The sequence below is a fragment of the Zalophus californianus genome, chromosome 2 (assembly GCF_009762305.2).
Source record: "Zalophus californianus isolate mZalCal1 chromosome 2, mZalCal1.pri.v2, whole genome shotgun sequence".
Lineage (NCBI taxonomy): Eukaryota > Metazoa > Chordata > Mammalia > Carnivora > Otariidae > Zalophus > Zalophus californianus.
Genome location: NC_045596.1, coordinates 93,294,784 through 93,318,709, shown reverse-complemented (window position 1 = coordinate 93,318,709; position 23,926 = coordinate 93,294,784). Strand labels below are relative to the sequence as shown.

Below are 23,926 nucleotides of genomic sequence, written 5' to 3'. Positions count from 1 at the left end.
TAAATAAAATCTTTAAAAAAAAAAAAAAAAAGACTGCTGGTTCTAGGAGCACCTTGCTGGCTCAGGCAAAAGAACAGGTAACTTTTGATCTCAGGGTTGTGAGTTCGAGCCCCACACTGGGTGTAAAGATTACTAAAACGCAACAAAACAAAACAAACTTAAAAAAAAGAGTGCTGGTTCTAAAGTCAAATTGCTTGAGGTCAAATCTTAGCTCTATCACTTATCAGTCAAGTGACTTTGGATAAACAAATTAACTTATTCAAATCTCATTTTTTTATCTGTAAAATAAAATTATTATGACACCAATCTCATAGCATTATCATGACATTAAATGAGATAGTGCATGCAAAATGGTAGGTACAGTATTTGGTAAATGGGAGTTGTGCTGTTTTATTATGTCATCTAACATAGCATGAATATTTTCCTAACACAATAAATACTTTTTAAATAAATCCTGATAAAATATATGTTTGAATTAATGAAAGATGCAATGATTATTTCATGTATTATGTGAAATTCATGATTTTCTGCACAATAAAGGGGCAACCCAAATAGAAATGCCCTGTCCGTTGGTACAAGTCTTTGTTGGCACTGTCTCAGAAATTGGTGATACATATACATCAAAAAGGAATTCCTAGTCTCGGAACTTAAAAGGATGTATATTAGAGTTAACATGGATGAAATACTTAAAGAAAAAAGAAACGAAGAGCCTTTCATATGCCATAATGAAAAAATTGAGGTCTAAAGGAATAGGCAAAAAAAAAAAAAAGGTTATGTTATGTCATAACATTCTGGTTATAGGGGAAAAGGAAAAACCTACTGCCTTTATTATGTTTCATTTCTCAAAATTCAAAACTTTAGAGTCTAAAACACTGCGTGTTAGCAGTAAAAGTCACCTCTACTGTTTTGTAGGCATATCGCCTTAATCTATGCTGACTTTTAAAAAATCTTAAAAGGCTTTGTGGAAATAACTGGTAGAAATAATAATAATAAAAAATAGTACCAAAAGCTACTATCACTAGGACTATTTGCAGTTATACCATACCATGTGTTTAAAGAACAATTCCCTAAAACAACATAGAAGGAGCTAGAGAGTATAATGCTAAGTGAAATCAGTCAGTCAGAAAAAGACAAATACCATAAGATTTCACTCATATGTGGAATTTAAGAAACAAAACAAACAAGCAAAGGATAAAAAGAGAGAGAGACACACCAAGAAATAAACTCCTAACTCTAGAGAACAGACTGCTGGTAATGGAGGGGGGTGGGTGCGTGGGTGGGTGGGGAGGTAGGATGGTTGAAACAGGTGGTGGGGATAAGAAGGGCACTTGTCATGATGAGCACCAGGTGATGTATGGAAGTGTTGAATCATTCTTTTGTACACCTGAAACTAATAAAAAATTGTAGGTTAACTATACTGGAATTAAAATTTAAAAAAATGAAAAAACAATTCCCATGTGCAGTCCGATTACAGTTGCACCCTATCTCTGCAAATCCTTTTCTGCGGTCCTCACCTTGGCCGTGGCATGAGGGGAAGCGCCCTTCTCCAGTAACAGCAGTGCTACCTTCTGGTTGTCATAATGAGCAGCAACGTGGAGGGGGGTAAGGCCGTTCTGTAAAGGGTGTGTTTAAATTCAGCATTAATAAATTAGCGTGAGCTTCCCTGAAGCTACCCAAAAGCATGGAAACTGGTATCGATTAAGTCCATGTTAATTAATTAATATGGTCAATAAAAAAATCAAATAAATACCTAATGATTTTCACATTAGAAACTTAGCTAAAACTGAATATGTCTGGTGGAGTGTACGTTGGCACAGGTTATCTGGATAGCCACCATAAATAAAGTCTGAAATGCTATGCAAGAATTACTACATTAACATTGCAAGGATTCTTCTAAATTTAGTGACAAGGACATACATTGAAGGCACAGCTCTAAATGCCTTCTACATTAGTGTGGATGTGGACAGGTCACGGGCAGATATCCCCCTCGTGTCTATCTGGCATAGTTTCATCAGTCGCCTTCATATACCTTTCAGAAGAGTGAGAAAAATATCTTGAAGTACAGATCTCCAAAGCTTCCAACCTGACTGAGTTACGTAACTGTCATGCATTAGTAAAACTCTTTACCTTCCCGGCAGAATCTGCGGCAGCGCGGCGTTGTAAGAGGAGTTTTGCCACATCCAGGCTTCCATACTTGGCTGCTACATGCAGGGGAGTAAAACCCTTCTGAAAATGCGAAGAAACAAAAGTAAAATGTAATCTTTATTTTTGTGAGTCCTAACAAAATCTTTTTGTTTGTTTGTTAACATACTGAGCAAACTATGTTGAGTCTCTATTTGGGAAAAATATTAGAAGCATTAAATCTGTTAGCCATAAACAAGGACCAGAATAAAGAAGGAAATTTAACATGCAAGAGTTTGGCTTGATAGATTGAACAAAACAGATTTTATTTTAAGGGCTTGCAAACTGAAATTGGACTTCATAGGTTTGAGATTTATAAAGGCCACTGGTGTCCCTAAAATGGTTCTCTTTAGTGATTGGGGGTGGGGGTGGGGAAAGCTTGTCTTTTTCCTGCCTCTAAAACTAATAGGATTGAGACAATAGCTGCCTTCTCTCCAATCCTTCTTTTTCTATCCTTTTTATAATACCTGAATTCCAAATTTCTTCATTTAAATTTTAGGATATTTCAGCAGCCATGGTAAAAAAAAATTACTGTGATTCAGTTGATTTGCATTTTCTGCAGAAATAGCAAGATAAATGGTCGATAGAGGGAAAAAAAAAAGCTCACTACTAAAAAGCACCTCCCATCCTGTTATCTAGCCCCTTTCCCAGAAGACCCACACTGTATAAAAGACCAATTCCTTTTGTAAAATACACTCTACTTCTGGCATAACGTTGAGCTGATTAACGTCAGACTTTTAAACACACCAGTGTAAAGCTTTTTTAAAAGAATGCTCTGTTACCCATGTTTATATGTGCAGATTCAATGTCTTGTGTGCCTAACTAATGTCATTCTCCGTCATTAGCTGTGTTACAAAAACAGCCAAGTCCCTGGACTCAGATCTCAAGGATGGCACGGTTCCTACACCATGATCTCAAATCCATCCTCTTGGCTAGACAGTCTAACCACATGCTCTTCTGGCACCAAAGTGAGAGTGGGAGAGTTCTAATGCTGACCGGGGCCTGTAAAACACACCAAGCAAATGTGCCTGGCGTAGGTGGTCTAAGGTATGGCTTATCCTTGGGACCACTGAAGCCCTCATCACAATACAGAATTTCTCCCAAGAAACAATATTGCCCTTTCACAGTGTCACCACACGAATTATGTTTAATTAAGACGTTTTTCTTTTCGCTTCTTTTTGAACATTTGGTACTAATCAGTCCTTGGAGGAGAGTGATCCTTTCACTTTCTCCAAATGTGGGACAAATATAGGAAGTATTTCCTCCTCTTGCATTAGTCTGTTTCAGCCAACATTTATGGTTAATGTTCTCCCTCTGCTCAATGTCCACAATGATTGGGGTGACACTCAGGATGAAGTAGAATTCTTTGAGAAAAAAAACACATGGTAAGGAAGAAAAAGAAATGCCTTGTCCTTAAAGTCCTGCTGGAATAGTGATCCAGCCCCTTTATAAATTTGGAACATATTATTAGACAAAACTACACAGAATCTTTACTGTAGAATCACAAAATAGGGGTTGGAAAGCATCTCTTGAGTCATACATCTTCCTTCTTCCCCTGTGTTAATTTCCTCAGGATTTCATTTACCCTCTGATATTTAGAAACACTCAAATAGCTTTAATGATGATGAGTCAACTATTCATCAGAACCCCAGTGAGTTCCACTATTGAACTGCTCAGTTTAATAGTTCCTTCCATTTAACCTCAGTACTTGACTATGGCTTTAGATATATCTTTTAAATCCTAAAAATCTTGGCAAGGCACTATGTTGTATTCTCTATTTCTGTACTTTACATATCTGAATTTATTTGTCACCTTCATCTGATGAGATGATCACCCAGTCTTTCTTGGGTTGTTGTTGTTATCACTATTACATTTGTTGCTTAGTTTCTGACTTAAAAAAAAAAATGACTTCTAAAATCCTTTCAACTCTTCAGATTTCAGCATTTGAATAATTATCAGTTTCTTACATTAAAACATGTTTTATAGCCACAAGCAACCAGATTAAGTCATAATGGCTAGTGGGCTGTTCCTACTTCTAGGAGGACAGATGCCACAACATTCCTTGAGTTCATACTTCTCCCTCAGATGTAGTACTTATGACTATTTGCTATGAGTAAATTGAAAATGTCTTTTAAATAAGATGAATCACTGTTGTATTTATGGGAATTATTCTGCCTTGCAAACAATACACTTGTTGTGGGCTTTAAACTTGTCTCATTTTTCTACTCTTCTGTACCCCTCCAATTTCTTTTGCTCTGATTAGCTGAGTGTGTTCATGTCACATCCAAGTAGTGAATTTCAAATAGAATGTATCAAGTGGAAAAAAAATTATTCTGCCCTAGCATGAAACTTTGAACATAAGTAAAATTCAGGCTGGTGTATACAAAGAATATACAACTAATAAAGTGCTTCTCTAGCTCAGCTCTATTTAGACACCGTAAATACCCAAGCAAGAATATAGCTGATAAATATTAGAGAGCAGAATGGGAATGACAGCGGATACCAGAGTTGGAAAAATGCAGAATCAAGTAAGGTGAACTTCTAGATAGTACTAAAACTCTTAGCAAATATAGTATTGCCAATTTAATGCAATTTTCTTTTCTTCGTTAGTAATACTAGTTCAATGTATTGGGGAACCTTCTATTTTTTCTCTTGGGAATACATTATAGATTTTCTAATGGAAAGAAAAGAGAAAGTAGCCCTTGCTCTATGGAAATAATCTTAGTTAAAAAAGCACCAGACACCTGTATTAGAAACAATACTACTTAGAAGGATGGAATCCAGCACTCATTATTAAAAATATTATATGGGATTTCAAAATCCCTTTTGATGATTTAGGAAATGAATCTAAAATATTCAAATAGAAAGAAGTAAGTCAGAGCCTAAAGAAGATCTACCCTTCTTGATACTGGGGATAGTAGAACAGAGGAAGCCTGACTAGGGATCCCTCTTAGTCCATGTTGTCATGGAGCCATCCCCTTACCTTGGTAGCTAAGGAGTGGGCTGCTCCTGCTTCCAAGAGGACTGATGCCACATCTACCTGGCCTTCCCTGGCAGAGATGTGCAGTGGCGTGTACCCATTTGTCGTGGCTGCATCTGGATGAGCCATATGTTGTAGAAGCAGCTGGACAATTTCTGTCTTACCCAGGCGAGAGGCAATGTGCAAAGGTGTCTGTTCCTCCTACAACTCAAGTCAAGTCAAAAATTAGTGCCAGAACAAGCCAGACTTCACTGATAACACATTTCACTCAGATGTTTCCTGACGTCTTCTTGGAATCTCTAGGAACCTCTAGCCAAAAAGGAAATTATTACTACTCTGACCACGATTTACTTTATATTTTGTTATGGAGGTGACCTGTTTGGTCACAAAAATCTCTTAGATTTTCTTAGTAGTGTGTACTTCCATGAATTTGGTCATTGTTTCCTGGGCACACCAACATGTTACTCAACTGATGAAGGCCTCAGCCCTCACTTACGCTTAAATATAAACCAACTTGTGGTTCTGAATAAGAAAGAAATCTAGTCCAGAAGTACTAAGACCTAGATTCTCATCCAAAAGCTTTCACTAAGAGATGGTATTTATTCTGGGAACTGTATCAAGAGAGAAAGAATGAGGGATGCTGGGAAAACTGTTCTTACTCCACTCAAACAAGCCAAGGATAGAAATGCTGGTCATTTTCTTCAAGGAGAGACTGCAGATAAGATATTACAATCTGTTTTTTTTTTTTTTTAATGTTCTAGGAAACATTGCAGATGGTTCTGGGACTTGCATCCAGGATTTCAAGATGAAATGGAACTCCAGCAAGAAGCAAAGGGGGTTAAGTATTTGCCAAGTGCTTTCCATTTAGAAGTGCAGAGAGGACATAGCTGGTATAAGGAATAGGAAGGGTATGTTGGAAGAGGCTCAAGAAATCACCTGACTCTAATGTGTAGTCTGAAAATATTTTCATTTCAGTGTTGAGAGAACTAGGCCAAACCACTCTTTTATAAAAAGAAAATTGAGCATAACCTTAGTGATGAAAAAAAGGTATGTCTTTACAATGTGTTCAAGGGCATGTCATAATCAAAGTGAGGAAGGAAAAGCTGGGTCAGCTTTCTAAGCTAAGAATGAATGGAAAAAGGATATAATAGAGTGGGGAAGAGCTGTTCAAATAAATGTAGTATCTTAAAGTATAAGAAAGAAAGTATTCAGAGGAAGACACAGAAGGAGATGGAATAGCATTGTATGAATTTCAGGGTGGTGAGAAGTAAATAATAAATGACAATAACACAAGTGTTTTAGTAATAGAATTGGAATCTTTTTTAAAAATGCAATTTATAACCTTCCTTCATGTACAATGCATACTTAATCCTATTCTTACAAAAGACCCAAAAGGAAGGCATAAGATGTATTATTAGACCATTTTCTGGAAAACGGAGGTTATTGGGAATTAAAGCGGTTCTCCAGGATTGTTCGAGGTCACCAGGCTATTAAAACAGGACTTGAATTCAGGCACTGGATTCCAAAGACATTCATTGGCCTATACATCCTACAGAAATAGACACAGTAAGTTGGCCATGGAGAAAACTAACAGAATGAGGTGACCCTCAATAGGAAAGGAGACTGACAACACTTCAGAAGATACAACTGTTCTCTGAAACACAGCAGAGAAGAAAATAGACAAATGGGGAAAATTAAATTACAAAGATAAACAGAGAACAAAACAACAATAAAAGAACCGAAGAACCTAAGAATAGCTATCATGAACATCTGTTGCTTCTGGGTTTCCCTTCTTGCACATCTGCCCAGCACAATTTGATAGAGGCAGGTATCGCAAGTGACATAATCTAAAAGGTGTTCTTGATGAGTGAGCGGGAGACCTGGGGCAATGAAGACACCTTCATCCAGAACTCGTAGCAGCCAACTATTTGGTTAAATTATCAACTCTTGTCCTTTGGTTCTCAGACCCCAGAGCATTTAGGCACTTGATTTTGTTTGTTTGTTTTTGTTTTTAATTTTTTTAAGAAATAAACTGCCTTGCCTACTTTCTTCAACTTTTGGTATAGTCCTATCTGAAAGCAAAAATGGGAAGAACAAACAAGTTTGGTTAGAAAGTCTTTCCACTGGTAACTAGAGATATAAGACCTTTTAAGGTTTGGGTAATTATTTCCCTGTTGAACTGCAAAAGTTGAATTTGCTGCTCCAAACTAAAGTTAATTCAGGCCAAGGCAAAGAATTGGGAAAGCGCAGAAAACAATATTCATGGAAAGGGCTTTAAAAAGGGAGGGTTACCTTGATCCTCTAGGCCTCTTCCATATATAAGGGGTAATAATTCCCTCATCATAAAGTGTCATTGACTGTGATACAGCCTGGACCAGGAAGAGATGAGTTCTGCCTTACTCCCACAAGCTATAGTCTTCCAAAATTAGGAAGACCTGCTGAGCCCCAACTCCCTTACCAAAAGACAGAAGTAGCAATGGCTTAGACAAGGTTCAAAGATTTGATAAAATTTCTGCCATTAATTTCTAACACAGGATTCTCAGGAACTAAATCAACTGGCAGCTAACTCAAGTTTTAAGGTGAATTAAGTTTCAAGTGAGTTTAAGCCTTGGGGCCCTGTGATTGCTCAATCCCTAAACCAAATGCCAGCCCTCCATATTGTGCCAACAGAACATAGGCACCTCAAGTAAGAGAGCTCCCTGATGGGCAGGCCCCAGTGGTTCTCTCAGTCATATCCACGGAGGATACTGGACAAGGAAGGATCTTTGTGAGGGCAGGGTCTGGGGGCAAGCACACTGATTGACCAATGAACTTATGCCACTGCAATCCCTGGTCTCTTAGTCTGTCCAGCAAAATCGCCTTATGCTCTTGACTTAGAAGAGGATGCAGCTCACACTTTTTAAATGAGAGGCATTGGTGTGGTAAATGATTTTTCTTTCATTATATAGTGGGAGTAGCGCCATGATTATATAACCATGCGATATTATTTCTAAACCTGATTAAGAAGAATACAGACTATCCAGAGATCTCACCCTTGGAGTTCAGCATAGTAACTGAGTATAACTGCATGACCATCTCCCCTTTGGGAGGGAGTGAATGATAGAGCAATGTATTAGGTTAAGAGAGAGAGTTTCAGAAGTACATGCATGTGGGTATGCATGCTGGGAAACCGAGAGGTAAAACAGAACAGATAGATTTTCATTTTTCTGTTCAATAACCCCTACACCCTTTTTCTGGGAAGAGCCCTCCCTCATTTGGGGAAAGAAGGCATCCCCCACTACATGTGGCTCTGGAGGGGCTGCCAATCATCTCACTCCACTTCATGGATGGACCACATGAATGGGCATGGAGCCCAGGCTTGATACTATATCCTGGCCATAGTGATCAGCCCAGGTGGGAAATGTGACTAATTAGAATCCTGTTGTTTGTTTAGATAGGAGAGATAAAGTCTCTCTTTATAGACAAAAAGGAGATAATGCTAGGAGAAGATACAGAATCAAGGAGGAACCCTTTTCTTACTCTTTCTAACTCCATGACCTCAGGAAAGACAGCACAATTTTGGATTTCAGGACCCTAAGCCACCCTACAACACATGGTTGTTCTGTGTGTTAAATAAGGTAATTCGTGTTAAAATGCTTTATGAAGTATAGGCCACTGTACAAATGTTAACTAAATCAAAGATTTCCAGGCAAACCTAAAGGGCTAAAAAAAGCAGAAACTCATGGTTAAATTACAACTTGAAATAGAACATGTAAAAAGCAAAACCTTAGCTTCTTGCTGCTCAGTATAATCCCAGGATCAGGAACACACCCATCGCCTGTGAGTTTGTTAGAAATGCAGATTTGGGGGACGCCTGTGTGGCTCAGTCATTAAGTGTCTGCCTTCAGCTCAGGCCATGATCCCAGGGTCCTGGGATCGAGCCCTGCATCGGGCTCCCTGCTCAGTGAGAAGCCTGCTTCTCCCTCTCCCACTCCCCCTGCTTGTGTCCCTCTCTCACTGTGTCTCTGTCAAATAAATAAATAAAATCTTTTAAATAAAAAAAAAAAAAATGCAGATTTGGGGCCTCACCCAAACCTACTGAGTTCATTCTGCATTTTAAAAAGATCCCCAGGTGATGTCATGCATAATGACCTTTCAGTAGCGGTGGCTCAGTAGCATGGCTCTATCAGGCTGTGCTAGTTTCTCCTGTCTGCAACCAGAAGGATGCTATAGGGAAGGAATTTTAGTTGCAACTTAGGATAGGTGGTAGAGCTGAAAAAACAAAGGATCATGACATTTGATATTTAAACAAGGAGGAATAAAAAAATTAAAGATTTTATATACATATGTAGACGATGACACTAAACGTAGTTGCGAAAGGAAGTAAAATGATAGAATTGGGGGCGCCTGGGTGGCTCAGTCAGTTAAGCGTCCAACTCTTGATTTTGGTTCAGGTCGTGAGATTGAGCCCCACATGGAGCCTGCTTAAGATTCTCTCTCTCCTTCTCCCTCTGCCCCTCCCCACTCACACAAACGCTCTCTTAAAAAACAACAAAAAACAAACAACAAAAAAACACCAGAACAATTGAATTGATGGAATTTGTGTGTAAAACTTTTAAAAAAAGAATAAATGTTACAATATTTCAAAGTAAAGAGTCTGTAGCTAGTGGTTTGGAGGAAGGGGTTTCAGATAGTATCCAGACAAGCATAAGGCAATAATAACAGGCTAAATTGATAACATAAAAAAATTGACAAAGACACATGAAAATAAGCAAATTTCCATTAAAAATAAATTAAAATTTGAATATAGACAAATATTAAGTGGTTTTATTTTGAAAGATAAACAGGAAACCCTTTTGTATTAAATATAGATTACAAATATTTACCAGAAATATTATCATAATTTCTGATAAAAATAGTGAAGTTCATGATACTCAGAGTACATTAATTGACCATAATTTTTTTTTAAATAGCTGAATGCCAGGTAACCTGGAAAGGAAATGAGAATAGGCAGAGCACAGAAGTTTTTTTAGGGCAGTAAAACTAGTCTGCATGATAAGGATGGATACATGTCATTATACATTTGTCCAAACCTGCAGAATGTGAAACACCAAGAGTGAACCCTAATGTACACTATCGATGTTGGGGGATTATGATGTGTCAATATGTGTTCATCAATCATAACACGTGTACCACTCTAGTGGGGAAAGCTGATAACGTGGGAGCCTATGCACGTGTGGGATCAGGGCGTATATGGGAAGTCTCTGTAACTTCCTTGCAATTTGCTATGAACCTAAAACTGCTCTTAAAAAATAGTCTTGGGGTGGGGGAGAAACAAGAAAACGCCAAGGCTGGGAAGAATACAGTTTGAACAACAAAAGCTCTAAATACATAAGAAAATAAAATATCGATGATGATTACCAAAGAACATTAATTACACTACTCACACAATGGATAAAAAGGCAGATGAAATCCAAAAGGAAAAGGCTAATATCAAGGCTGCCCATGTTTCACTGGATTTTTCATGAAAATCTGTGGCAAAAATGCTATTAAATTCATAGAGTCAGAGAATGTTAAGAAATTCTGGAAAGGAGTTTCAAGGCTTCTAAGTCCAACCTTTATATTTTAATGATAAAGACCTAGAAGTGCAATGACTTGCCTGAAATGACAATGTGTAGGACTCTAGCTGGATGCTTTCATTCCAATATAATACCATTTCCAAAAGGGAGTCATGATGGCACAATTCAAGCTGAAGTGAGTTCTAGCCCAGGTACATCAAGTATTGAAGGAGACAAAGTCTTCAAATATCCTACGAGAATCCCAAAGATGCTAATACAAAAGGTAATGGAATGATGTGGAAAAGGAAACTGAAGATGTAGTATATTGATAAAAATTACTAGTATATTCAGTGTAGAGGAAGAAGGTGAAAAAAAGCAATTGGAAAGTGAATTAAAAAAAAAAAAAAAAGGAAGGAAAAACCAACCTGTAAAGGCATAGAAGCCAATCAGAAACAAGAGAATCTGATCAAGTAATCTCCAGGGCCAAAATTCTATTTTGGAATAACAGAAGAGCAGAATGTCTAACTATGTAAAATCAGAGTAAGAAGAAAAGTAGAACTCATTATAGAAAGGAAGAAAATAAAACAGATAAAGGTACAACATTAAAACTTTGAGTGTAATTGTTTTTAAGTAACTAGTAAGTAATGTCTGCAAATTTGACTGGCTTTATGGTATGAAATCAATTTTAATATTCATAGTATCTCTATAATATAGGTCATTTTTTAAAAATTCATGAAAAGAAAAATACATGTAAAAATGTTTTCATAGGTTAAAAAATTACTGTTATTCAATGCCAATTTCTTAGATACTAAATTATATATTTTTTTCAAATGTCAATGTTTCTGAAATTGGGGTGCCTTTTATTGTGTATATTTACTATACCATTTCCTTTTCTGCCTGAAAAACTACTGAATTGATGCTTCCACTTACAGTCCATGGCATTTCTAAATCAGGGAAATGAAGAATAGCATTCTCTCTTAAAGATGGAACTCACATGCACAATACGAGAGAACCCCGAGCACCCGCACCTACCCTGGCTCTGGCGTCGACAAGGGCACCATTTCTCAGTAGGCATCGGACCACTTCGACCTGCCCTGCCCGGGCTGCCATGTGCAATGCAGTCTCCCCACGCTGCCAAGAAACAAAGCTCATTGAGTCATAAGGAAACCCACTGCTCTGTATGGTAAAGGATAAAAATGTGCCTTTTTGTGAAATTCAGCAATCAATCCAAAGGTTTAGGAAATCGATGAAAAGGCGTAATTATTTTATAATTATTTAGTCTGGAAAAATACAGTTTTGTATCTTCTCCATCTTCATAAGGACAAAACACATGTTTATTTCATTTCTTTTCAGTCCATGAACTTACCCAAATATCCAGCATACCCTGAGGTTTAACCTCATAGTCAATCTGGCATAACTTAAACTGCTTTAGGTGATATGAAGTCCTCTTTTAGCCTTCAAACCTAAAATCTGTCATCGTCACATTTGACTATGTGATAACAACTTGATCCCATTTTTAAGGAGAAACTCTAGATGCCGAAGATCAGGTCAACACAGTGCAAAAAAATCATGTCATTTGCACCATACATAAGTCATTCCTTTTCAGAATTCAAAGTTTACTTCTGAAATAAACTATTTCACATTTGGATTTGTCTTTGTGATATAAGGCTAGACAATGACCGTTTACATAAGAAATCTGATTTGCCCAGGATGTCCCCCTATTATTAATGATCATATTCAATTATAGACAGTAACTTGAGAGAACTACCAAGAGATGAGTAAAGCATCTGTTAACAGTGTCATGTGTTGAGGTGGGTAGCCCTGGGCATCAGGTCATTCCTCAGGTATCTTCGTGCCACATCAAGATACAGCACACTGATCAGGAAATGGTAGCTTAAGCTGTAGCATGAAGGATGATGGTTAGATGAAAGAAATTTTGTCATTGAGAAGCCTGTTAATTACTGCCTGTAAGAGAGAAGGTTTTTGGTTTTGTTTTAATCAACGTATTTTAAACCCCATGTAGTTCTGAAGAAGGCAGGGGTTCATTCTTCCAAGCAATTTTACAGTTATTAAAAAAAAAACAAAACAAAAACAAGACACTGGAACAGAAATGATTACTTCTAGTCAACACAACTATTCTAGAAAATAAAGCTTATTTCAACCAAGGAAAGTAAACCGTCCCAAATCAGCTAAATTGATCTTGAAGTTAGTTGTGGTAATCGGATACTTCTAATTCCAGTAAATAATTTCTTCTGATTCCTTGCACAACTTAAGTTTGGTACATAGCTCATAGGTAATTTTTTTCCTAGTATCTGAGACTCATTCCTTATGAAGTTATGAAAAATTCATTTCAAATGATTTGATTTTGAAAGCATTAAACTAGACGTCTAATATTTTTTCTTTTTTGTTGATAATTTATTTATTTATCCTCTAATGGCCTTGTATAATGATGACATGTTTTGACTTTTGCAAAGTAAATATATCTGGAGTGTGTTGGCTTATAAAAATCACATTATTGGAGTAGCAATATTTGTCTTCAACCTTTGGGTGTATGGCAAGATTTTTCCTCTTTGGACAACCATGATTTCTAACTTGTTTTCTATATCACTTAAAACCTGTCTCTAAATAGATGAAGTTAAGGTGTAACTATTTGACAACAACAAAAAGCCCTCAAATCCTTACTCTAAGTCTTATAGAAGTATAGCAATTTTACTGAATTTTGCTAATTGCTAATAAAGACAAAGATAAATTTCTTTATAAGAAGTTAAGTCAAAGAGGCATCACGAGTACCTAGTTAATGATAGATTCATTATGTTTAGTTTACAAGCCAAACTTTATCAATAAAGGGTTTTTACAATGTAAAATGTTTCCAACACTAGTCTTAATATTTCCAGTATCCTTATTATATACTTGGAATGAGTTATTTTTATGCTATTTATACATTTGAAATCAATGAGTTAGCTATAAAACCTAATCTAAAGTATTAAATATTGTAGTCAAAGTTATATATATCTGCATACACATATACATCTCTCCGATTTAAAGCAATGGTCTTGTTCAATCTTATTTAATGACTCTGGGGTAATTGATTTTTATTGTAAATTGTCCCTACCCTTTTATATTTATATTACCCTTGTTTATATATAATTATAAATAAAAAATGAAAGATATATTATAATGATATAAAATATATATAAAGATATTTTAGTAACTTCCATTTCTTGATTGTTGAGCACCTTGTCTTACTCAACACCCTTATTTTCTTTATCTTAAGCTCTTTCACTTAAGTATTGGGGGAAATTTTAAACATGATATGAAGTGAGAACTTAGCCATGAGTCTATTGATTTTTATATGAGAAAACTTGGTACTACCTCACATTGTACTCTAGACAGCCCCAAAAGCGCTTAGTTTTCTACTCCCATGGTTGTCAATGAATACTTTGGATTATGGATGTATTACAACTGGTAGGTCAGCTTTCTAGGTTTTAGAGTGCATTTGTGAGCTTTCCGGAAGGGAAGCTTTGCAGTAGTAATATCTGCACATGATTGAGTTATTGGTACATCTCACACTTGGAGTGAATTTTGAGACGAAAACAAGACTGGCAAGAGAATGGGTATGCTCACATCCAAAGCAGGTACTAAATTTCATGCCCCTCTTCTCAGTTGTTAAAACTGATTTTGCCGACAGCTACATTGACTTCCACTTTGGCTGCGTCAGTTGGAAAGCATCAAAGCACAACAGACAGCATTGCATTCAAAAATGCAACATGATTTCAGGCAACACACAAAGGCTCCAAAGGTGGGGTACTTTGGGGTCAGGAAATGACCAACTCTGACACAGCAAGCAGGCAGTAAGTGTTCACACAGTTTCTTAATCAACCTGCACAGAGTTTTGGATCCAGTGGCTATATCCTCATGTCCTGAGAATGTACAAGTTCATAGGCATCCCACTGCTAGAGATAAATTAAATTCCTCTAAATACAGGGTTGCCAGATTTAGCAAACAAAAATATGGGATGACCAGTTAAATTTTAATTCCAGACAAACAATGAATAATTATTTTAGTATAAATATGTCTCAACTACTGCACAAGACATACTTATACAAAAAAAAATTTGTCATTTATCTGAAATTCAGATTTAACTGGGAGTCCTGTATTTTATCTGGCAACCCTATATATCTACATGGTATCTGCTCCCTGAAGAACATATAATACAAAAATAAAAATGATCAAACAAAAAACAATTAGGAAATATCTTGAGGAGAGGATTACATTAGCAAGTGCCTCTCAAGTATTTGTTCTGAGGAGACTGAAGAGAAAGAATGTGTAATAGACAAATGAGAAGATAAAACAAAGTGAACTTTATAATGAGTGGTAGGTAGAAGTTAAGTTTGATAAAGCAATTACAAAATTTGGGAGTCTTTACGAACCTAGAGGATGTAAACATTTTTATTGTTTTAATTGATATTTTATTTATTTTTAAAATCTACAGGTAGCCTATATTGCTCTTTTTTTTGCAGAAGGGGGAGCATATGAATATGGAGTAAATCCATAACCATCAAATGATTTGGAATTGGCCAGTTAAAAGCCAAGTTAAGAGTGGCGACAGAATCACGCAACCATTTCGTGTGGATTTTCTTTAATGATTGTACCAAATTCTCCCCTCAAAAATATTAACCTAGGGGATTTCAATAAAGTATCAGATAGAATATTCTTGTATATGTTGCTGTTATAATATGATAACATAATTTAACACAGTATCACCATTGCACCTTGATCCTGAAGGCAATGAAATACAAATAAGGAAAATACAGTATAGTGGGAAAGTATACAGAGTACTTTTCTTGAAAGTTACTAGTTCGTACCACTATCAGTTTAAAAAAGAGATGTGGTCATCATCTCTGCACAGTAAAAGGATGATGTTGATTTCTTTTAAAGTTCTAAGAAGTGACTAGAAGTTCAACTCAAACCGGTATGTTTTGAAATTACTCTTATCCTTAATGGAGTCATTAAAGATTAGTGTATAATAATATTCCTTTAGGATCCATAAGCTATAATTAGGGAAACAAGCAGAATATATTTCAATTATTTAATGGTTTTATGCTCCAATTGTGAATTATATAGAGAGTATTAAATAATACTTAAACCAGATAAATTAATTTCACATGGATTTTGTCCATGTATCAGAAACTTTAGCACAGAAACAATGTGTAAAATGCAAAGAAATGAGAATGTGAGAGGGAATACAAATGAAAAGTGACATTGAACATTCTATTTCACAACTCACTTGGAATGATACAGCAAAATTTAACAATAGTCAATCACTTGCTTTTGAAAATATGACTCAATAATAAGCACTGATGTTTATTTGGGGAGAGTTATTTCTATTGCATACTTAAAAAAAAACTCAATATTCCAGTTGTCCCTGTTGAGCTTCAAATACATGACTATATCTTGTGCACAGTAAGGAGAAAATTTGCATTAAATGATCAAAGTTTAAGGGAGCAGACTCCAAGAAAATGAAAGAAATAATAAGGAAGTTGGAAGTAAAAATCCTAATTTAAATTAGGTAGAAGAATTCTGGGATATTCGGGAGTTACTGGCAGAATAAAAGTTGTCTGGAGACTAACATTCATTTCAAGATATAGGAAAAAGTTTCAATGGTATAATTATTTCAGGTAAGAGAGGACTCCATCCACTCTAGCCAACAAAATCAAATCAAAATGAAAAATCAAGGTTAGAAAATGAAAAATCCATGTAATTGAAGGAGAGAGAATTTGGTATCAAATAGAAATCCCTCCTATGGGTCTATCTCTGGTTAACCATTTGCTATGATTGATGGTGGTACTGGCTTGACATGTTAATCAAAATTACCAGGAATACAATTCACTCAAGCAACTGGAATGAGTCCTTCAGATTTTATTTCAACCAATCCTTCATTCAAAATGTATCTTGTTTTCATAAATGTATTTCAGATGCATGTTTAATCCATCTGCACCAGGGAGCTGAAACAGCTTCCCCAACTCCCATTTTGTTTTCCTAACCCATTTCTTCTCAGTGAAGTTCTAGTGAGTACTTCAGTAACCTGGGATCATGGAGGCTCTGCTCAAAGCTCAGCCGCTCGCTTTGATGACATACACACAAACATCCCTACAAACAGCCATACTCTCTCTTCCTCTCGCTCTTTCTCCCTGTGGTTATTCTGACCCAAGCCATACTCACAATGTTAGTGACATCTGGAGAGGCTCCGTTCTGCAGCAGAAGGAGGACAATGTTCAAGTGGCCCATGAAGGCAGCCACATGTATTGGTGTGAGGCCAGACTGCGAAACAAAGCAACAGCAGTTTTACTCCTCTGCACCGGTGGGGGCTTTGGGGACTTCTTCAGATAAATAAGACTTGAGTGAAGAGGACAGAGGATGGGCGACAGGAAGGGGAAGAAGGAGTAGGAGAAGGAATGTTTCGGGACAAGCTGAAACATTGTTCTACCTCTGTGATAGCTTGGATTGAAGCCCCATATTTCACCAGCAGTTCCATGACTTTGATGCGGTTTTTCTTGCAGGCAATGTGCAGTGGAGTAAAACCATTCTGTGCAAAAGACAATCAAGTTAGTTGAAAACATGCAGAAACGATCCTCACACAACTCCATGCGGGCACATTGCAGGCAATAATGTTACATTCACGTAATGTTAACCATTTCTTCTGATGCTGTAGGTGCTGGGATTTGGAAAGAAAAGTGGGGGTGCGTTCCTGTAGGCACTGAACTTGGCTGCTATGTGGTGGACCTGTATATAATTCTTTTTGTGTGGTTATCAAGAAAAATAGAAGTAAAGAAAACTACATGGGCCTGCTCTGCAAAGAAGGAAAACTCAGGGGGCAATGATACTTTAGAAGTTCTAAGGTGTTTTCAAGTATACTGATGGGTTGGGTAATGAAATGGCTTGAAGGTGCATGGAAGATAAGCATGTATGTATCTGATGAAAGACCATTTCTTAAAGCCTACAAACTGTTGGTCTGTTTTACTTCAACACCCTACAGCCATGACAATAAATGTTTCGACAATAAATGTTTCAGCGTTGCTACCATTTTCTTCAGGGAGGGGGTGTTGTAAATTAGCAGAAATCATTATTTACATTAATAATTTTTCATATTCAGAAGTTATATATCTTCCATTAAGAATTTTTTGTAAGGAATTGTTGTATATTACCAGAAATCACTATGCTGATAATATTTGACATCCAGAAGTAACATTTCTTATGTTAAAAAGTTTTTATAACAAATGCCAATCAGATACATTTTATTTTATAAAAACATGATTATTGGGGTGCCCGAGTCGCTCAGTCATTACGCCTCTGCCTTCGACTCAGGTCATGATCCCAGGGTCCTTGGGATCAAGCTCCACATCGGGCTCCCTGCTCAGCGGGAAGCCTGCTTCTCCCTCTCCTGCTCCCCCTGCTCGTGTTCCCTCTCTCGCTGTGTCTTTCTCAGTCAAATAAATAAATAAAATCTTAAACAAACAAACAAACAAACATGATTATTAAGTTCCTGAATATTTTCAGGAGAATTTCTGGAATAACCGTAAGAGGATATCTCTCAGAGGCAAAGGAATGTGGAGAAGTCTCTAAGACATTTTTAACTCTCCAAACCAGGCAATGTATAGGAACTGGGGACAATTATATAGAAATTTGTTAACATGCTTAATCCTTATGTGTAAGTATTAAATTTTTATTTGAACAATGATCCCTACATATAGAAGAGTTATACCTATTCTGCCAGTTAGTTATTTTGCTTGTCCCAGTGGGGACTGATCATCAGTCAATATTTTTCTGTACTTCACAGTTCTCACGAAAGCATATTGTCTTACTTAACCTAATGACTTACTACTCTCCACAATGTTTGTTTAGTCATTTCCTATTTATGAGCTATGTAGAAAGCCAGACAAAAATGTATAGCACTCAAATGATTTTTAATTATGAAATTGTAATGTTTTCTAAGCTTATTGACCACTACCCAATTGAAAATGAGTATTTTCCTCCTTATGAGAAAATAAGTATCCTCTCATAATTACATATAACCCTAAAAGTATATTTGCTTCCTGGGCAATAAGGAATAAATGGATTTCAATGGAAAATTTTCTAATAAAACTAAGATTTATTATTTAATAATTCTTATGTCCTTCTCTCACTTTAAATATTGTCTGAAGACTAATTTAAAGCGGCATTTACCATGTAAATGTATAGGATAAAACAATTGCTTTTAGTTTGAGAATCAGGAAACAAGAGCATAAATTAGTACATGCCTAATACTTCCAATGATTATTGTTAGAATGTAAGTGAAGCAAGGAAGATTTATTCAATATTAGACCTTGGGAAATACAGAGGCTGCTCTAGGGACAGCCTCATGTAGATTTCTCTTGAGCAATTCCTGGAATAATTTATATAAAATGCTTCCCAGAGCAGTAAGATGCTAAGCATCACTTTTACATTAGACTGTGTTTAGGGAATCAGGTCAATAAGGACATTCTCTAAGTGAACTCTATACAGGCTTACATTTTATCTTACATGGTCAAATCTATTCAGCACTTTAAAACCTTTTTTTTTTTTCCAAATAGAGATTAATGACATTCAACTTTTTCACACTTTTATTCTGACTCTATATAGAGGTGTTTAGAATTTATTTTATGATTTCCTATTTTCAACTTCTATTTTCCATTTAAAATTGCTAATCACTCCAGAGGTTTCATATCTATCTGCAGCTCGCTAGTTGTGGAAACGTTACCTTGGTGTTTTCCTAAATCTGTCCTTGCTCACCATCATTTAATAGCAAACTGTGAAGGCATGAAGTAGGCAGGCTACTTGTGGGAGGTAACGAACTTAGCAGAATTAACTACAGATCTGTAACCATGCTTTGCTGGTGTGCCATTGGTCAATCACTGTGGTATACTTGTCCCATCTATATGCTGTTAATGTGGACTAGGCCAGGTTTACCAGGGCTCTGGCGTTTGGATTGGCTCTCTTGTCCAGAAGGAGTTTGGTCACACGGTAGTGGCCACAGTGTGCAGCAACGTGGAGGGCTGTCAGGTAGTCTAGGGTGACATCATCAACGGGCGCCTTGTGCTGTAACAGGTGCTTCACACATTCCACGTGGTCCCCCTGTGCAGCCATATGAAGTGGAGACAGCCCATTCTGCACATCAAAACAAAATGAAACCAAGTCCACATTTCAGCCATAACTTCCAGGTTGTAAAACACAGCAAAGTCAATTCTTGATTATCTGGCACAGTTGGTAGCAGAGGAAAAAATAATCTCCATTTGACATCTACATGTACAGTGGATTATGTGGGGTGCCGAGGGAAGCTAAGAGACCATTTAATTTCATAATTATGCTATTCTTAGGCAAAAACACAAATTAATATACCTTTTGTGAATAAATACATAGTATTGTGTGACAATTCAGATGGATCTCACAATTATTAAGGCAATATTAGATATATAAAACAAGTGATAGCCGAGGCTTAAATTATTTGTATTCAATTCCATTCAATTAGTCTCTCTGCAAGAGTTTCTTTACTTCTAAATGGAGGAGGGTGAAGATGAAGGAGGAGCAAGTGGGTGCATGAGGGAAAGAAAGATATTTTGAGCATCTCTTAGATCCATGCTGCTCTGAAATTCTATGCTTCCTTTTTCCTATCATGAGACATGAATCGGACTTGGAGAAAGCAGTCAGCTAAGAGTTAGAAAAGTGTGAGGCAAATTTAGACTATGTGTCCCAACTTTTAAACTTTGAGGATAATATAATTTTATCCTCAGCGATACTGCCCAAAACAGCTCTAGTCTTAATTCTTAGAGAAGGTCAATAGCAGGGACACAAGATGGTAGGGTTGGGGCGCCTGGGTGGCTCAGTCATTAAGCGTCTGCCTTGGGCTCAGGTCATGATCCCAGGGTCCTGGGATCGAGCCCCGCGTCAGGCTCCTTGCTCAGCACGAAGCCTGCTTCTCCCTTTCCCACTCCCCCTGCTCGTGTTCCCTCTCTCACTGTCTCTCTCTCTCTCTCTGTCAAATGAATAAATAAAAATCTTTAAAAATAATAAAAAAAAAACAAGATGGCAGGGTAACTCACTGAGGATTATCAGTCTAGGTAAGACTCTTATTTTTTAAAGTTAAATAATTAAGCTGATAAGAAAAAAATATGTAAAATTAGGGAAGAAACTAAATTAGAAAACATTTGCCCATTTAAATGAGTGGAATATGGTCTTTTCTTAATAATCCATGCAAATAATGCAAATACAGTCTCTAGGAAGTAGTTGTTGTCCATGTGTCCAGCTTGGCAGTCATTACATTCAAAGAAGCAAAAACTGTGTCTGGATAAAAAGAAAGAATCTGCCAAAGGCCCAGTATTTTCAACAAGGAGCGTGATTTCAACAATGAAGGACAGCTAAAATCAAATACAGTAAAATCTTAATTGTAGTGGTTTGTGGGTGGTAGAAGTCTATGTGATTTTGAAATTATTAATACATTTTCTTGGTTTTTGAAATACTCTTCACTCATAATTATTGCTTTTATATTTAAAAAAATTCATAAAATGAACTGAGAAAGAACAGCAGGTTGATAAGAAGGTATTTATGCATTGGGGGAAGATAGTATAAGGGCAAAGTGTAGAAGAAATTCAGGCCTTGGCAATGTTTGGAGGGTTGCGTGGCATGTTTCTCTGATATTCTATCAAACTTTAATGTTGTTTGATCCACTTAAAAGTTATGTGGAAAATAAAGTCTCCACCATTTAATTCTTTGTTACATTTTACAAATATTTGCTAAGCACCTACTCAAACCCTGATCAAGTACTAAGGATACAACAGGGAACACAACAGACAGGGAACCCCTGTCTTCATTGAGGGTCACATTTTGGGTAGTAGTCAGACAATTCAAAAAGAATAAGAATTAAAATAGATAGTATGTTAGAAGGCCACCAGTGTGAAGAAGGAAACTAGAGCATAGGATGGCCAAGGGAGTTTGTGTATATGAGTGCTTTATGGATAGGCTAGCCAGAAATGGCCTCACTGAGAAGGTAAGTCTTAATGAAAGACATGATGACAGTAAGAAAGCAGGTCCTTGCTGATATGGGGGGAGAACATTTGAGGGTGAGGAAAAGCAAAGACAAGCATGTCATGTTGAGACCACACCCAGCATGACTGATGAAGAGTATGGAGGAGAATGAAGCTGAAGGCGAATGAATAAGAGGGGTGAATAAGGAAGGGAACTCAGGTAACAGACCTGCTAGTTTGAATAGAGTCTTTGACTTACACCCTGAGTGAGATGGGGGGCTTGTGGAAGGTATAGGACAACAGGATTACTCTGGTTTCTGTTGAGAATATACTGAACAGGGTTACAAGAGAAAAAGGGGGGCCAATTAGAGCCTCTTGCAATCATCCAGGTAGGGTTGATGGTAAGCAGGACCAGGGCGGTGAAATGAGACTGTTGAGAAGTTGCTGAATTATGAGATATTTTGAAGGAAGATGTGACAAGGTTTAATGACAGGCTATGAAGGGAGAGAAGAGCCAAGCACTGCATGAAGTATTTGACCTGAGAAACTGAAAGAATGGGATGGCCATTATTTGAGATAAGACTACAAGGGGATTAGAAATAGGGGTGGGGAAAATATCAGCAGCTGAGTTTTGAACTTACTAAATTGGAGATGCACAGTAAACATCTATGCAGCAATGGTGAGTTGACATCTACAATATAGAATTCTGGAGCTACACAGTTGTGTGTCATCAGTGTATAAGTTGTATTTAAAGACAAAACTGGATGAGATTTCTTAGTGGGTACAGATAAACAAATACACAAAGAGTGAGCTCTGGGGGTTCTAACATTCAGAGATCTGGGAGTGAAGAGGGAACAGGAAAGGAGACTGAGCAGAAGCGAAGACAGAGGGACGTAATTTATTTGAGAAGACAAATAAGGAAAAGAAAGTGTTTTGAGAAGGGAGGAGCAAGCAACTGTGTCAGATGATAGCAATAGGAGAGAGCGTAGACTGTGTGGGCTGAAACATGTAATTGGGTAGATAGGAAGATAGGAGTCTATAGAAATTCTCTCCTGATTGCTTCAATTTTTTCAGTGTTGTGGGAAGTGAAGACAAGGAAAAAAGTCTAAGAAGTCTAAAGAAAGAAAAAAAAAACATAGAATAATAAGGTAGCAGGGAACGAGAATAAATACACTTGGGAAATACACTGATTGTCAGGCAGCATTAAAGGCCAACTTGAGGTTAGCAATCATGAATTTAAAGTGAGCCCAGGCAGTATGGTTGGGTGTTTTCAGCCACCACACTCAGCTGCAAGAATGTGAGTTGGATTTAATCAGGGTAAAATATAGCAAGTGAGTATGAGTATGTCAGGGAGTGGTATGAATAGTTCTGTCGGGCAGAGGCGAGGGCATAAGGTGAATAAGGGATAATAAAACAATGTCTGATGGACCCGGGAGAATAAACACATTTCTGGAGTTGGGGTCCCAGAGAAAGGGGGCTGAAACATAGAAGCAGTGCTTGGAGAGGCAGAGGTTAGAACAGAAATTCCAGAGGGTTTACAGCTACCAAACTGAGAGGCCAACTAGAAAGATTATCTACTGCCCTAAGATCATTAAAGTCGTCATGAATTAGAATAGTGGTTGTAGAGAAGAGTCATAGTTGGCCATTTTCAAAAAATGAGGTAGAGTGACAACTAGATAGATGAATATTTGCTTCAGGAAGGAATAATGGATGATTCAAAACTGGGAGTTTTTATGGAAGGGGAAGAATAGTCTGGCATTAGGTGCTCATTCCACTCACAGGCTAAAATGGTATCACCTCACCAACCTGGTTAGTTCATCTTCTCTGTGGTCTTTACCCCGAACATAGCTCTACTTTTTGTTATTATCTCCTTATCTGTCTTACCCACTCAATGTCGAGCTTCTTGAACAAACAGATTGTGTATCAATTATCTTGATAGTTCCTTAGTGATCAGAACCCTGCCTGGTGCATTGTAGCTACTTACTATGATAGCTTTGTCTAAATTTTTGTTGTATTGAGGATGAATGACTGAATCAAAGTGGATATAATCATGCAGCTACAGACATTTTATGCTAGATCTTTACATATACATGATATTTGATATTATAAGAAGGCCAGTAAAAAAATTTCATCTCGGTAATCCATTGTCTTCATTAGTGACATGACAATTATAGGTGAACTCTGTAGATAAGA

General features: G+C 37.0%; 1 protein-coding gene across 39 annotated transcripts in view; it reads right to left on the bottom strand.

Annotated features, from left to right (window-relative positions):
• The window catches only part of ANK2 (ankyrin 2), a 317,165-nt gene that overhangs the window by 98,944 nt on the left and 194,295 nt on the right, over positions 1-23,926 (bottom strand). For 31 of the 39 annotated variants that reach the window (XM_027597295.2, XM_027597312.2, XM_027597302.2 and 28 more), the window contains 7 exons: positions 19,684-19,881; positions 17,186-17,284; positions 16,921-17,019; positions 11,731-11,829; positions 5,165-5,362; positions 2,128-2,226; positions 1,515-1,613 (listed from right to left, as the gene is read on the bottom strand). In XM_027597295.2, coding sequence (XP_027453096.2) covers positions 1,515-1,613; positions 2,128-2,226; positions 5,165-5,362; positions 11,731-11,829; positions 16,921-17,019; positions 17,186-17,284; positions 19,684-19,881 — 891 coding nt within the window. The remainder of the gene's footprint in view (positions 1-1,514; positions 1,614-2,127; positions 2,227-5,164; positions 5,363-11,730; positions 11,830-16,920; positions 17,020-17,185; positions 17,285-19,683; positions 19,882-23,926) is intronic. The other 8 variants (XM_027597328.2, XM_027597330.2, XM_027597325.2 and 5 more) reach the window with 2 other exon arrangements.